General features: G+C 47.0%; 1 protein-coding gene across 1 annotated transcript; it reads left to right on the forward strand.

The window, feature by feature from the left end:
- The first annotated feature begins 465 nt into the window (after nucleotides 1-465).
- On the forward strand, nucleotides 466-11,067 carry PTGER1 (prostaglandin E receptor 1). The gene is made up of 3 exons (XM_015415190.1): nucleotides 466-560; nucleotides 5,412-6,270; nucleotides 10,476-11,067. The coding sequence occupies exons 2-3, from the start codon at nucleotides 5,443-5,445 to the stop codon at nucleotides 10,725-10,727; spliced, it is 1,080 nt and encodes a 359-aa protein (XP_015270676.1). The 5' UTR covers nucleotides 466-560; nucleotides 5,412-5,442; the 3' UTR covers nucleotides 10,728-11,067.
- The last annotated feature ends 1,715 nt before the right edge of the window (nucleotides 11,068-12,782 follow it).

Here is a 12,782-nt window from a genome sequence, read left to right on the forward strand (position 1 = left end):
TTGACGGTGCTACACTCTACACCCACATGCACACAATCTTGGGTCTTGAAAAGCCTAGTTTCTGGTTTCTCCCGGGATTAGGACATGAATACGAGATATCACTTCATCGGAACGAATGGCACCCCATGTGTAATCCTTATGAAGGAAGTTAGGGTGGATGCTTATCCCCCGCCCCCCCCCCGCCCCCCATAGCATGATCAGCAGTGGCGAGTCCAGTCCGCGTTAGCAGCAGCCAACACCCAACCAGCGGTAGCTTGGGGAGTGACGACTCGTCAGTTATCCGTAAGCTTGTGGTCTTACTGAACAACACCGAATTTGGCGGACAGGAGTTTTGAAGTTCTGGCAGGCTGACCGTAGGAACAGATTCTTCTTCGGAGGGCTCGGGAGGAGCTCAGAGCGTCCCCTAGCGCCGGAAGAGGGCGAGGTCCGTCCCATCACTTGCTGCGGGGCGGGGAAGGGTGAGGCACAAGCGAGCTGATCGTACCTTGGGACTGGCAGGCGTATGGTGGCGAGGGACTCGCTCGCACGCCCAGGAAAGGCCGGGACGGGACCTTCAAAAGGTGAGTCGCCGCCAGATGGATCAACGCCTAGTTCTCCGCGCTCTAAAGGCCGATAGCCGGGGGGGGGGGGGGGGGGAGGAAGTCCGAGATAGGGAAAAGGAGACGGGGCGGCCGCGCTTGTCACTGTGGGACGCCGCCAGGGAACTCTAGACTTGGGAAGCTACGACGGGCAACCCTGCTCAAGAGAACCGAGGTTCCCTCCCCCGCGCGCTAGCCTAAAAAGGTCCGTGCGTGCGTCCCTGTTGAGAGTCACCTTCCTTCGGGTGATCGCTGGGAAACTATGCCGTGTTGAGGAAAGATTTATTCCGGATCTCATAACAGTAGTGTTTAAAGAACCATATAAATCGATGGTGCGCTCTACGGCCACGATGGCTAAGGAGTATTGCGCGGGGGGTGGGGGATTATCTGTTGTTTTCGTGCTAGTGCTTGTTGTCAACACTTGATCAGAAGACGATAAAGGTAAAGGTAAAGGTTCCCTTGCTCGAAAGCCAGTCGAATCCGACTCTAGGGTTGCGGTGCTCATCTCCGTTTCCAAGCCGAAGAGCCAGCGCTGTCCGAAGACGTTTCCGTGGTCATGTGGCCGGCATGACTAAACACCAAGGCGCACGGAACGCTGTTACCTTCCCACCGAAGTGGTCCCTATTTATCTACTTGCAATTTCTTGCTTTCGAACTGCTAGGTTGGCAGGAGCAGAAGACGATAGTTAGTCCTAAATTATTGTGAACTAAAAAGAGTGAGATCTTCCCTGTGTGTCCCCCAAATTCTTCCAAATAACGCTGGGACCTGGTCAGAATCACTTGGCTCCTGCTAATTATATTTTACCACGATTTAACCACTGTTTTGCACTCACAACTCTGGTGGGGTTTCCCACTCTGTTTATGTATGTTTGTGTGGTTAGTTTGGTGATTCTAATTCATGAAATCAATGGTGAATCCTGTTCGTAATCCTCGATTACTTAATTTCAGAGAAGAGGGGTGCAGTGATGATTTCAAGTGTGTAAGGATAGTATCTTTGGAGGCAGCTGATTCTGGGGAAGGCCCCTCACAATACGAAAGGTGTGTCTGATACTTCTCTACCACAGAACAAATTGAGCAGAATGTTATTATTGCCTTCTGGTCCATGTTTGGAACTGAAGACTGTTTGCATTAAGTAATGTGAACTGGAAATTCTGCTTCATATACTGACTCTTGTGAATCATACAAGAGAGATTTGGATACTCGTCATTCATCAATCCACACTTCTTACACTGGTGCAGATTAAATGAGTGTGTATCGAAAGGTGGGGGGGATCAAGTACAAAAGATCAGCTAAGGGGTTAATAAACTTTTGTAAGTTGTCTGAAGTATGGACCACTGGATTTTATTTCTCATTCACAAGAGGCAAGTATAAACTGCAATAGGTTAGGAGCCATGACTCAATCTTCTGGTTCTGAATTTAGCCCCAGGTTACTTGAGCCAGACAATAGAAATAACAGTGTTAAAAAGCAGGGTAATTCAATTATACTGTATGTGCTTACTACAGACAGACACTTTTTTATTTAAAAGATCCTGCTAAAAACATTACAACGATGGCAACAGGTTAATAAATTTACTTCTTGCACTAGTGGACAAGAGTTAGTACCACCATGTCTAGTATAAGAAGACTGTTAATTTTTCAAACTGCACATTTGCTTGAGAAGTGTAGATAATGACCAGTGAGTTGTGAGAGTTGTCTTTAGTCTCTCAGATTCACAACGTGTTTCCATCACTTTTGACATGATGACCAACTGTAGAGTAGAATGACGCCGGTTCCCAGGAACAGACTCCGCTTGTCCTTGTCAGTTTATTATTGCTGTGATGATTTATGCAATCCAAAGAATGTGACCAGGAATTTGTCACATATGTTCTTGCATTTACAATACTAAACATGTTAAGCATGTTAACCTTTTTAAATAGCTGCCCCTCCCCAAGATTTATATTTCTTCATTAGACTGAGGGGGATGTGAATTATATGTCTTGGAAATTTAAAACATATTGAGGCGGCTGTAATAAAATAAAAAGTCACAGTTTAAAAAATTCTCTGCATTCCCTAAATGCTGTTTTATTTGGGGCATCCTAATCTACATGATCCCAGATTGGGTAAGTGGGAAATGAAGATTGATACTACTCAAGACGTGTAGTCTGTGTGTGTGCATGTGTGTGCGTGTGTGTGAGAGAGAGAGAGAGAGAGAGAGAGAGAGAGTGAGAGAAAGAGAACCTATATATCCATCTTGGGGATGAATAATATATCTTTGAAATTTAAAACATAATACATATTTTGAAGGCTGTAATAAAATAAAAAGTCACAGTTTAAAAAATTCTCTGCATTCCCTAAATGCTGTTTTATTTGGGGCATCCTAATCTACATGATCCCAGATTGGGTAAGTGGGAAATGAAGATTGATACTACTCAAGACGTGTAGTCTGTGTGTGTGCATGTGTGTGCGTGTGTGTGAGAGAGAGAGAGAGAGAGAGAGAGAGAGAGTGAGAGAAAGAGAACCTATATATCCATCTTGGGGATTTTTGAATATGGCAGTGTAGGATATAACAGTGCCATTCAAGCAGAATTACACCATTCTAAGTCCATTGAAGTAAACAGGTTTAGATGGGTATAACTCTGTTTAGGATGGTAGTGAACTGTCTTCATGAATGAAGAAGTAGGGCCGTGTGGTGGTGGTGGAAAGTGCCATCAAGTCACACCTGGCTTATGGTGACCCCCATGGGGGTTTTCAAGGCCAGAGACTTTCAGAGGTGATTTTGCCCTTGCCTGCCTTTGTGTTGCAACACTGGACTTCCTGGGTGGTCTCCCATCCAAATACTAACCGGGGCCAACCCTGCTTAGCTTCTGAGACCTGACACAATTGGGCTGGCCTGGGCCATCCAGGTCAGAACAAGGACGGTATGCACTGCCTTTAAAAACTGCAAAGAAGTATCCTCTACTTCCTGACTACCCCAAAGGCAGAAGACTCTCCAGGGCCCCCCTCCTTTCCAGGCTCCTGCGAATGCTCCCCACCAATACCCTCATTTCATTAAAAGCACCAGAATGATCCTGGGCTCTGTACAGCATTTACAAAGCAAGAGCCCTGCATGCAGATTTACAGTTTAAGACATGAAAGAAAGAGGGATGGAAAGAGGAGAGGGGAACTGATCAGAGAACAGGGCAAGGAAGTAGAGGAAGTTAGGAGAAATAGAAATGTGTGCGTGTGTGTATAGTGCTGTCAAGTCACAAATGACTTATGGCAACCATGTAGGGTTTTCAAGGTTATGTGATTCAGCAGAGGTGGTTTGCCATTACTTTCCTCTGCAAAGTCTTTCTTGGTGGTCCCCCATCCAAGTACTGACTCAGCTTAACTTCCAAGATCTGATGAGATTGGACTATATCAGAGGTGTTGAACTCATTTGTTACGAGGGCCAGATCTGACATAAACGTCACTTTGTTGGGCTGGGCCATGTGTGCCATCAAATGTAACATGAGGTACCAGAGATAAAAACTTTAGAAAGATTATTTCAGATGCCAAATGGTAGTAGCAGGTGAATGACAATAGCAGGCTTGATTGGATTAGGTGTGATATGCAGAGGGGCTTGGAGATACCAGCGTTGTTAATGCAACTGGAAACCTAGGTCTCAGTTCCATACAGAAGGATTCCGTCCAGGAGGATGCAAAGAATAAGTGGACATAAGTCTGACATTAGAAACCACAACATTCAGTTGCTGACCTAATAGTAGCAGTGCTCTTACAAAGGAATTTCAAAGGGAGAGTAGAAAGAGAGACTGCTGAACTGCAATTGATAATGAAGCTCAAGACAATGCATCCTCCTGTTCTGAACTGAAAGCTAGTTTTCCTGTCTCATTACCAATGTGTGCTATTATCATTTGGCATCTGAAATCACTCCAGTATCCAAAATATAAGGACCAATCCAAGTGTTCTAATTCCTAATCAGGTTCTTTGTGGGAAAACCCCCCATAAATCCAGATAGGAAGAGAGAAATCCAATATTATTATTTTTTAAAAAAAACTTTTCAGAATAAGCCAAAATAATTTCTTCAATGTACATTGAACCCACCCACCTCCTCCCTCCCTCTCAAGAAGTATCCTTGCACACAAAAGCTTATACCTGGAATAAAACGTTGGTCTTGAAGCTGCAATGGGATTCCAACTTTGTTTTCTCTTTCCTCCCCTCCCTCCCCAAAAGAGGGAGTCCCAGAGAAGGAAGCAGAAGCTGTGTGTGGGTGTGAGAGAGAGAGACTGACTTGTCTCTGTACCTCTCCCACACGAAGCAAGGAGCAGCCACAGAGCTCTGTGTGTGTGTGTGAGAGAGAGAGAACAAGGAAGGGGGAGGGAGGCAAGAGGCAGGAAGTAAAGAGCCACTGAGGGAGCTGGGGAAAAGCAAGCTAAGGGTGTGGCTGCAGCAGTAGCCTTGGGAAAGGAAGCAGGAGAAGGAAGTTGCTCAGGGGCCAGATTTGAGGCCTCTGTGGGCTGCGTCTGGCATGCGGGCCACATGTTTGACACCCCTGGGCTACACTATATCATTCCACATCCTAGAAATAGAATTAATAGAGCTGAAGTAAGGAAGAAGAAACCCACGTGGCTTCTCTGTGCTGTGTGTTTCCCAGGAGCTAGGGAGGATCATGCAACTGGTTGTGCATGCTAGACTTTGGTCCCCAGACCCAGAGAGTAGGATGCTTCCCCTCCCACTCTCCTCTCCCCTTCCTTCCAGAGCAGAGTACATAAGGAAGAAAAGAGCGTTTGGGCTTCTGAGAAAGGCAGTTCTTTGGGACGCTTCTTCTTTGTTAAAGGCTCTTGGGAGAATTTCTGATGCCTGTTTTCCCTTGACAGATGCCTGATCCTGGAGGCCGTTACTGATAGGATGTTTGCCACCCACCCACCCAATGCTTCCCACGCACCAGCTGCCAGCCCTCTGGCGAACACCTCAATGCACACAGAGTCGGTGAAGACCACTGCGAGTGCTTCATCGCCTGCTGCCCCCATTTTTTCTATGACCCTGGGTGCTGTATCCAATGTGGTGGCACTGGCTATCCTGGTACAATCATATGCCCGCTTCCGGCGCCGCTCCAAGGCAACATTCCTGCGTTTTGCCAGCAGTCTGGGTATAACTGACCTTGCAGGCCATGTCATCCCTGGCTCCTTTGTCTTGCGACTCTATGCAACACGGCGTGGCTGGGCAGCCATGGACCCTTCTGGAGCCCTCTGCCAGTTCTTTGGAGCTAGCATGGTGTTCTTTGGACTGTGCCCGCTCTTTCTGGGCTGCATCATGGCAGTGGAGCGTTGCGTGGGCATTACCCGTCCACTGTTGCATGCTTCCTTGGTCACACCAGGCCGGACAAAGCTCTCCTTGCTAGGACTGTGGGCAGCTGCTCTGGCCATTGCCCTGATGCCTCTCTGTACCTTTGGGAGCTATGTCGTTCAAGCCCCCGGCACGTGGTGCTTCATCAAGGTGCGAGGAGCAGAGGCGTGGCCAGAGGGAGCCTTCGCCCTCCTCTTTTCCTTGCTGGGCTTGGCCTCCCTGCTGGCCTCCCTCTTCTGCAACACATTCAGTGGACTCATCCTGGTGCGGGCCCGGCTCCGTGGTCAGCGGAAATGTGGGCATCGGCGGGCCAAGGCTCATGACATTGAGATGGTTGTGCAACTGGTGGGCATCATGGTGGTTTCCTGCATCTGCTGGAGCCCCTTACTGGTGAGTGGAGAAGAATGTAATTAAAGGGGGGGGGCTCTAATCAGTAGCAGAGGTATAACCAGGAGCAGAGGCACCTGGGTTTTGGCCACTGTGAGACACAGAGTGTCGGACTGGATAGGATATTGGCCTGATCCAACAATATGGCTTCTCTTATGTTCTTATAAAATTTTGAGAAATTTTGCAGCCATGAAATCCTTCCCTCATTTTTTATCTAGGAAAAAATGGGGGGGGGGGTTGTTTTTAGAAAAATTGAAATATATGCAATACTTATGATCCTATCAAACCTAAACTTATTCTCCTGCTCCAGCATCAAATGCACCACTTATAGCTTAGTTTGCATATACAGTTATACTATTTGGCAAGTTTATGGAATTTAGGACTATAACAATGCCATCTGGACACTGGCCCATTCCCTGGTTACACCTAGATTAGATTACTGTTATACAATCTACATGGGGCTTTTCTTGAACATTGGAAACTTCAGTTGGTGCAGAATGCTGCAGCCAGCATGTTAACTGGAGAGGGTTATATCACTCCAGACTTGGCTTATCTGTACTGGCTCCCAGTCTTTTCTGGGCACAATTCAAGGTACTGGTGTTGACCTTTAAAGTCCTATATGGGTTTGGGATCAAAATACCTGAAGGACCACCTACTCCCTTATGAACCCATCCAACCACTACAGTCATCTTCCAAGGTCCTGCTTTGGGTGCCTCCACCTTCTGAGATTAGGCAGGTGGCCACCCAGGGAGAGGGCCTTCCCATCCGTGGCACAAAACTCTGGAACTCTGTCCCCAGGAGAGTAATCTGTCCTCTTCTATTGCCATATTCTACCAGCAAGTGAAGACATTTTTATTTCATTTTATTTCATTTGGAAAAATCCTGCAGTTATCCCTCCGTCCTGCCCAATATTTTAATGATTGTCTTTGTACATATTTTACTTCTGGTTTTAATGATGTATTTTTGTTTGGTTTTAGTGGTTTTTAAGATGTGTTTTTATTATGTATGTTTTAAAAGTTAGCCACTTTGGTTAGCCCTTACAAATGTTGTAAGTAAATAAATAAAAGCAAATCCTAAGCAGAAATACATCCTTCTAAGTCCATTGGAATCAATGGGCATAGAAGGGTATAACTCTGCTTAGGATGGCAGTATAAATGCCTTGTTTTTTTTATAAGCACAACTGTGAAGATACCCAATAACAGAGAGAGAGAGGCAGAGAACAATGCATATTTTGCCACCTGAGAAGGAAAAAATAAAATAGAAATAACTTTTGTATTAAGTGAAAGAAAATGTATTATTTGGACAAAAATATTTTCATACAGGTACAACAGGACTAGCAGCATATTTGAACATCTAGTGTCTGTTGTGGAGAGGGGAAGGGAAAGGAGTTTGTAAGCTACTCTGAGACTCCTTTGGGTAGTGAAGGGCGGGGTATAAATCCAACCTCTTCTTCTTCTTTATAACATTGAATACACCAAACTCTTTGGTAATGTAAGAGCAAGAGTCCAGTAGCACCTTAAAGACTAACAAAACATGCGGCAGGGGATGTGCTTTTGCGAGTCTCTGCTCACTGCTTCAGATACAGCTAGAATGGGAGTCCATCTGTCCTATTTATAGGAAAGTGGAGATATTTCAGATGCTGATATTTCAGCAGCAGCGGCACAGCCAGGGAAGCCTCACTAGGCCCGATGGCATCAGCCACACAGCTTGGGAGCACAGCTGAGCCTAGAAGGAGCTGCTCCAGCTTGGCCCAGTGGTGGAGTTCGGCAGCAGCTGTGCTGAGCCTGACCAGGGTGGTGGAGGATGCTGGCAGCAGCACCGGACCCTGCCACAGTGGCAGAGGAGGTCAGCAACCGCACTGAGCCTGACCATGGTGACGGAGGAGTCTGGAAGCTGTGCCAAGCCTGGCCACAGTGGTGGAGGAGACCAGCAGTCACAATGGGCTCAATAGTTGTGGGGGGAGGGGCTTGGAGGCATAAGAACATAAGAGACGCCAATGTTGGATCAGGCCAATGGCCCATCCAGCCCCAACACTCTGTCACACAGTGGCCAAAATACCAGGTGCCATCAGGAGGTCCAGCAGTGGGGCCAGGACACTAGGAGCCCTCCCACTGTTGCCCCTCCCCCAAGCACCAAGAATACAGTGCATCACTTGCCCTAGCCTGAGAGTTCCTATTTATTTGTTGTTCAATCGCACAGTCGAGTCCGACTCTTCGCGACCCCATGGACCAGATCACGCCAGGCCTTCCTGTCTTCCGCTGTCCTCTGAAGTTTGCTCAATTTTATGTTTGTTGCATCTATGACACTGTCTAACCATCTCATCCTTTGCCATCCCCGTCTTCTTTGACCTTCAATCTTTCCCAGCATCAGGGTCTTCTCCTTGTGGCTAATAGCCCCTGATGGACTTCTACTCCATATGCTTATCTAATTCCCTCTTGAAGCTGTCCATGCTTGTAGCCGCCACCACCTCCTGTGACAGTGAATTCCATGTGTTAATCACTCTCTGGGTGAAGAAGTACTTCCTTTTATCTGTTCTAACCCGACGGCTCAGCCATTTTATTAAGTGCCCACGAGTTCTTGTATTGTGAGATGGGGAGAAAAGTACTTCTTTCTCAACCTGCTCTGTCCCATGCATAATCTTATAAACCTCGATCATGTCACCCCTCAGCCGTCGTTTCTCCACGCTTAAAGAGCCCCAAGCGTTTTAACCTTTCTTCATAGGTAAAGTGTTCCAACCCTTTTATCATTCTAGTTGCCCTTTTCTGCACTTTTTCCAATGCTATAATATCCTTTTTGAGGTGTGGTGACCAGAGCTGTAAACAGTACTCCAAATGAGGTCGCACCATTGATTATACAGGGGGATTATGATACTGGCTGATTTGTTTTCAATTCCCTTCCCAATAATCCCTAGAATAGTATTGGCCTTTTTATTGCAGTTGCACACTGTCTAGACATTTTCATTGAGTTATCTACTACGACTCCAAGATCTCTCTCTTGGTCAATCTCTGCCAGTTCGGACCCCATCAATGTGTATTTATATTTAGGATTTTTGGCTCCAATGTGCATCACCTTGCACTTGGCCACATTGAACCCCGGTTGCCATGTTGACGCCCACTCGCCCATCCTTGACAGATCCCTTCGGAGTGCCTCACAATCCTCACTGGTTTTCACCACCCTGAACAACTTCGTATCATCCGCAAATTTAGCCACTTCACTGCTTACTCCCAACTCCAAATCATTAATGAACAAGTTAAAAAGCATCGGACCCAGTACTGATCCCTATGGTACCCCACTGCTTACCACCCTCCACTGTCATGCCAGGCTTGGTGATGGGGGGATTTAGGATACCCCCCGTGAGTCTCCCCCCCCCCAACAGTAAGGAGGGAACAGTGGGGAATCGGCAGCAATGGGTGGAGTACTCACTCCCCCCTCCCCACAAGTATTGTGGCTTCTCACTTGTCATTATCTAATGCTGTAGGCTGGCTTGCATAAAAATGTTTATGCAACATGTTTGGAGTAACAGCTGTCTTAAAAAGCTCTTCACTCATTCGGAAAGAAAAAAAACAATAGGAGTTCTCAGGTTATCACTGAAGGAACATGGGGGGGGGGGGGTAAATGGAAGAAAACAATTCCCCTGATTTTTCCATTTTCCCCTTAGGCTTTCACATTTCTAATCAGTAGAGAAGCAGGGAACAGATTTGTCACAGTAACAGGTACAGCAGGACAGTCCCATGCTTACAGGCATTAGCGAGATCTCCTGTGTAGACATGGAATCCATTGATGCAGTAGCCTTTTATCTAATGATCTGGGAAAGGATCTTCCTGGAGAGAATCTGAACTGATTTTGTTGTCTGTGTTATCCAGTGGCCAAAGCTTCATTTTTAGACTGACACTGTATGTGGGAGATTTGTGATGCAGCTTTGGTAGACCCTCCCCTGAAGTCCAGTGAATGAACCAACCTCCCAAGCCTTGTTAAGCCCTTGGAGACTGGGCAGCCCTTTTGTCAGGAAACAATTGCAGACTACTTGGGTGTGGATGGTATAGCAACTGTACTTGCAGATCCAATTTAACATTGAAGGAGTTGAGGTAGGGGCAGGTTCCTACTTCTGTGTTTCTAGGCTTTTAGGATCACTGGAGAAAGGCAGGCATCTTTGAGGTTCCCACAGGCATATTGTCCTCTCACCACCGTATTTCTCCTTTGCCTCCAAGGTCTTCGTCATCCTGTCAGTGAGCAACTCCAGTGGCACCCTTGACTATGAGCAGCTACTATTCCTTGGTGTGCGCCTGGCCTCCTGGAACCAGATCCTGGACCCCTGGGTATACATCCTGCTACGGCGTGCTGTGTTGCGCAAGATCCTTGCTTTGTTTCTCCGACACACCGATCTCAAGATGCGCATTGACCGGTGGGAGGCCAGCTCCTTCCAAAGCTCTGAGCGCAGTGTTGCTGTTGGCCGTCTCTAGTGCTGTCTGGAATGAGCAGAGGTACTTATCCTCTGAAGATGCCTAGGAAGCACTTTTGCACATTCCCCCTTGTTTGCAAAACAGCCTCCCTGGGAAACCATGTTAAGCAAGAAGGGGCATGAGGCTTGCATGAAACAGAAGGCTCTCTAGAGTCAGTATCCCGGGCCCTTTACTGATAGTGCAGTTGGTGATACAGGAGCCAACATGGCAGGCTCAGTTTACTCCACAACAAGAGGGAGTGGGGATCCAAGAGTGTGGAGCAAAGGATACTTCTGGACCAGCTCCCTGCTTAGTTTTCCATCATGGGTCTTTCTCACGAATAAGAAACACTGGATCTTCCCTGGAGTTCTATTAAGGAATCATGAGCATTCCTTTGAAAGGGCATAGCTCAGTGATGGAACATACAAAATGCTTAAGAATCAATTCCAGGCATCTCCAATTGAGCAGGATTGTAAAAGATCAACACATCAGATCTAGAAGAATCACTGTTAGTTAAGGGATCAATATAGAGCTACGTAGCCAGTGGTCCAACTCAACATAAGAGAGCTTCATAAGCCATACATAAGAGAGCTCAACATAAGAGAGCTTCATAAGCCATTGGTTGTTACTGGTTCCATGATGATGCCATATATTCCAAGTGTGTGACATGGAGATGGGGGGGAGGTAGGAGGATTCCATTCATGACATCCTGGCATGGCTCAGCAATTTCTTGAAGAGATTGCCTCTGGGTTTCTAAGCAGGGATCAAACTCGTCAGTTGATTAATAAGCAGGTCACTTAAAAAACCCAAACCTTTAGGTAGTGTCTTCTTTTGGGCAATTCTATTCAGGCTGTTCCATCATTCAGCTACAGCTGTCTGAATACACAGCATTCTGTTTAATCTGCTATTTTGCAGCCATGCCAAGCCTGTGAAGTACTTTCCCCATCCCAACCCAGAGGCTGCTCATAAAGTATCAGTATATACAGCCTCCTTCCACGCTTAAAACATTTAGAGAGTGTGTATAAATTCTACTGGAAGAGAGGAGGCTAGTGCTGGTAGCTCAGGGTGGCTTAATGGTTGCATTCACAGCCATCACAAACATACATGAGTTTGCTCGTGATGGGCACGATCCTGGTTAACTGTAGGCGTGCAAGTGCCCTCTCCCCCTCATAGTGCGCCCAGACCGATGATGGTCGTCTGCCAATTCCTATTTGTCAAGGTATTTGAATGTGGGCGTTTTTAACAAAATGTGTTTCTTTCCAATCAATCTGGATTTTTAACCCTGGGTTACTGAGACCTCATTATTTGGAAGGAAACAGCCCCGAGCTTGTTGAGGCATCTGCATTCAGATAGCCTGGCAAACTGGGAGTTAGCTGAAGATTCCTCTCTTCATTTCGGTGTGCTGCGTGAGGGGAGCGTTTTTTTAATGATGTCTGGATGCAGTCTGTGTTTGGGTGTAAACTTGGGTGTTCCAGGGAAACCCTGATGGAAAATCAGTCTTCAAAGCACTGGCACAAGGTTTCCCAAACTTCATGGGGACAGGAAAAACTCTCTTCCAGAACTGAGCAAATTGCAGGACTTGTAACAGCATCACTTTTCCATAGTCAGGAAGATGGCTTCTGGGTATCAGGTAGATCCACAGCAGAAAGGCCGTCTGCACTGGAATGAGGTGAGCAGGGCCAACGTCAGCAAATCCTCGGCCTGGGGCTTTTGGCAGGGTCCACTGCCGCCAGCCCTTCCCCCACCTGCTCACTTGTGAGTGCTGCATCACCCATGCTCCCACCGTGTCCTCAGAGAAAGGGCTGCAAGCAGAGTGGATGGTTGTGAGCATGGGCAATGGGAGGGCTTGCAAACAAGGAAGGGGAAGCGTACACGGGCAGGTCGTGAGACATTTGGGTGGAGAGGGGCCCCCTGGGAACTCTCTGCCCAGGGCCTCCCAAAATCTGGAACCAGCTCTGGAGTCGAGGGTCCTGTAATTTTAATATGTAATTTACAGACTATAAATGTGGTGCGGCCATACCCCATACTGTGGGATGGTGTAGATTGACTTCTGAGGCCTTCAGAATAAGGAGTGTT

The sequence above is a fragment of the Gekko japonicus genome, unplaced genomic scaffold, assembly GCF_001447785.1.
Source record: "Gekko japonicus isolate JY-2015 unplaced genomic scaffold, Gekko_japonicus_V1.1 scaffold83, whole genome shotgun sequence".
NCBI lineage: Eukaryota > Metazoa > Chordata > Lepidosauria > Squamata > Gekkonidae > Gekko > Gekko japonicus.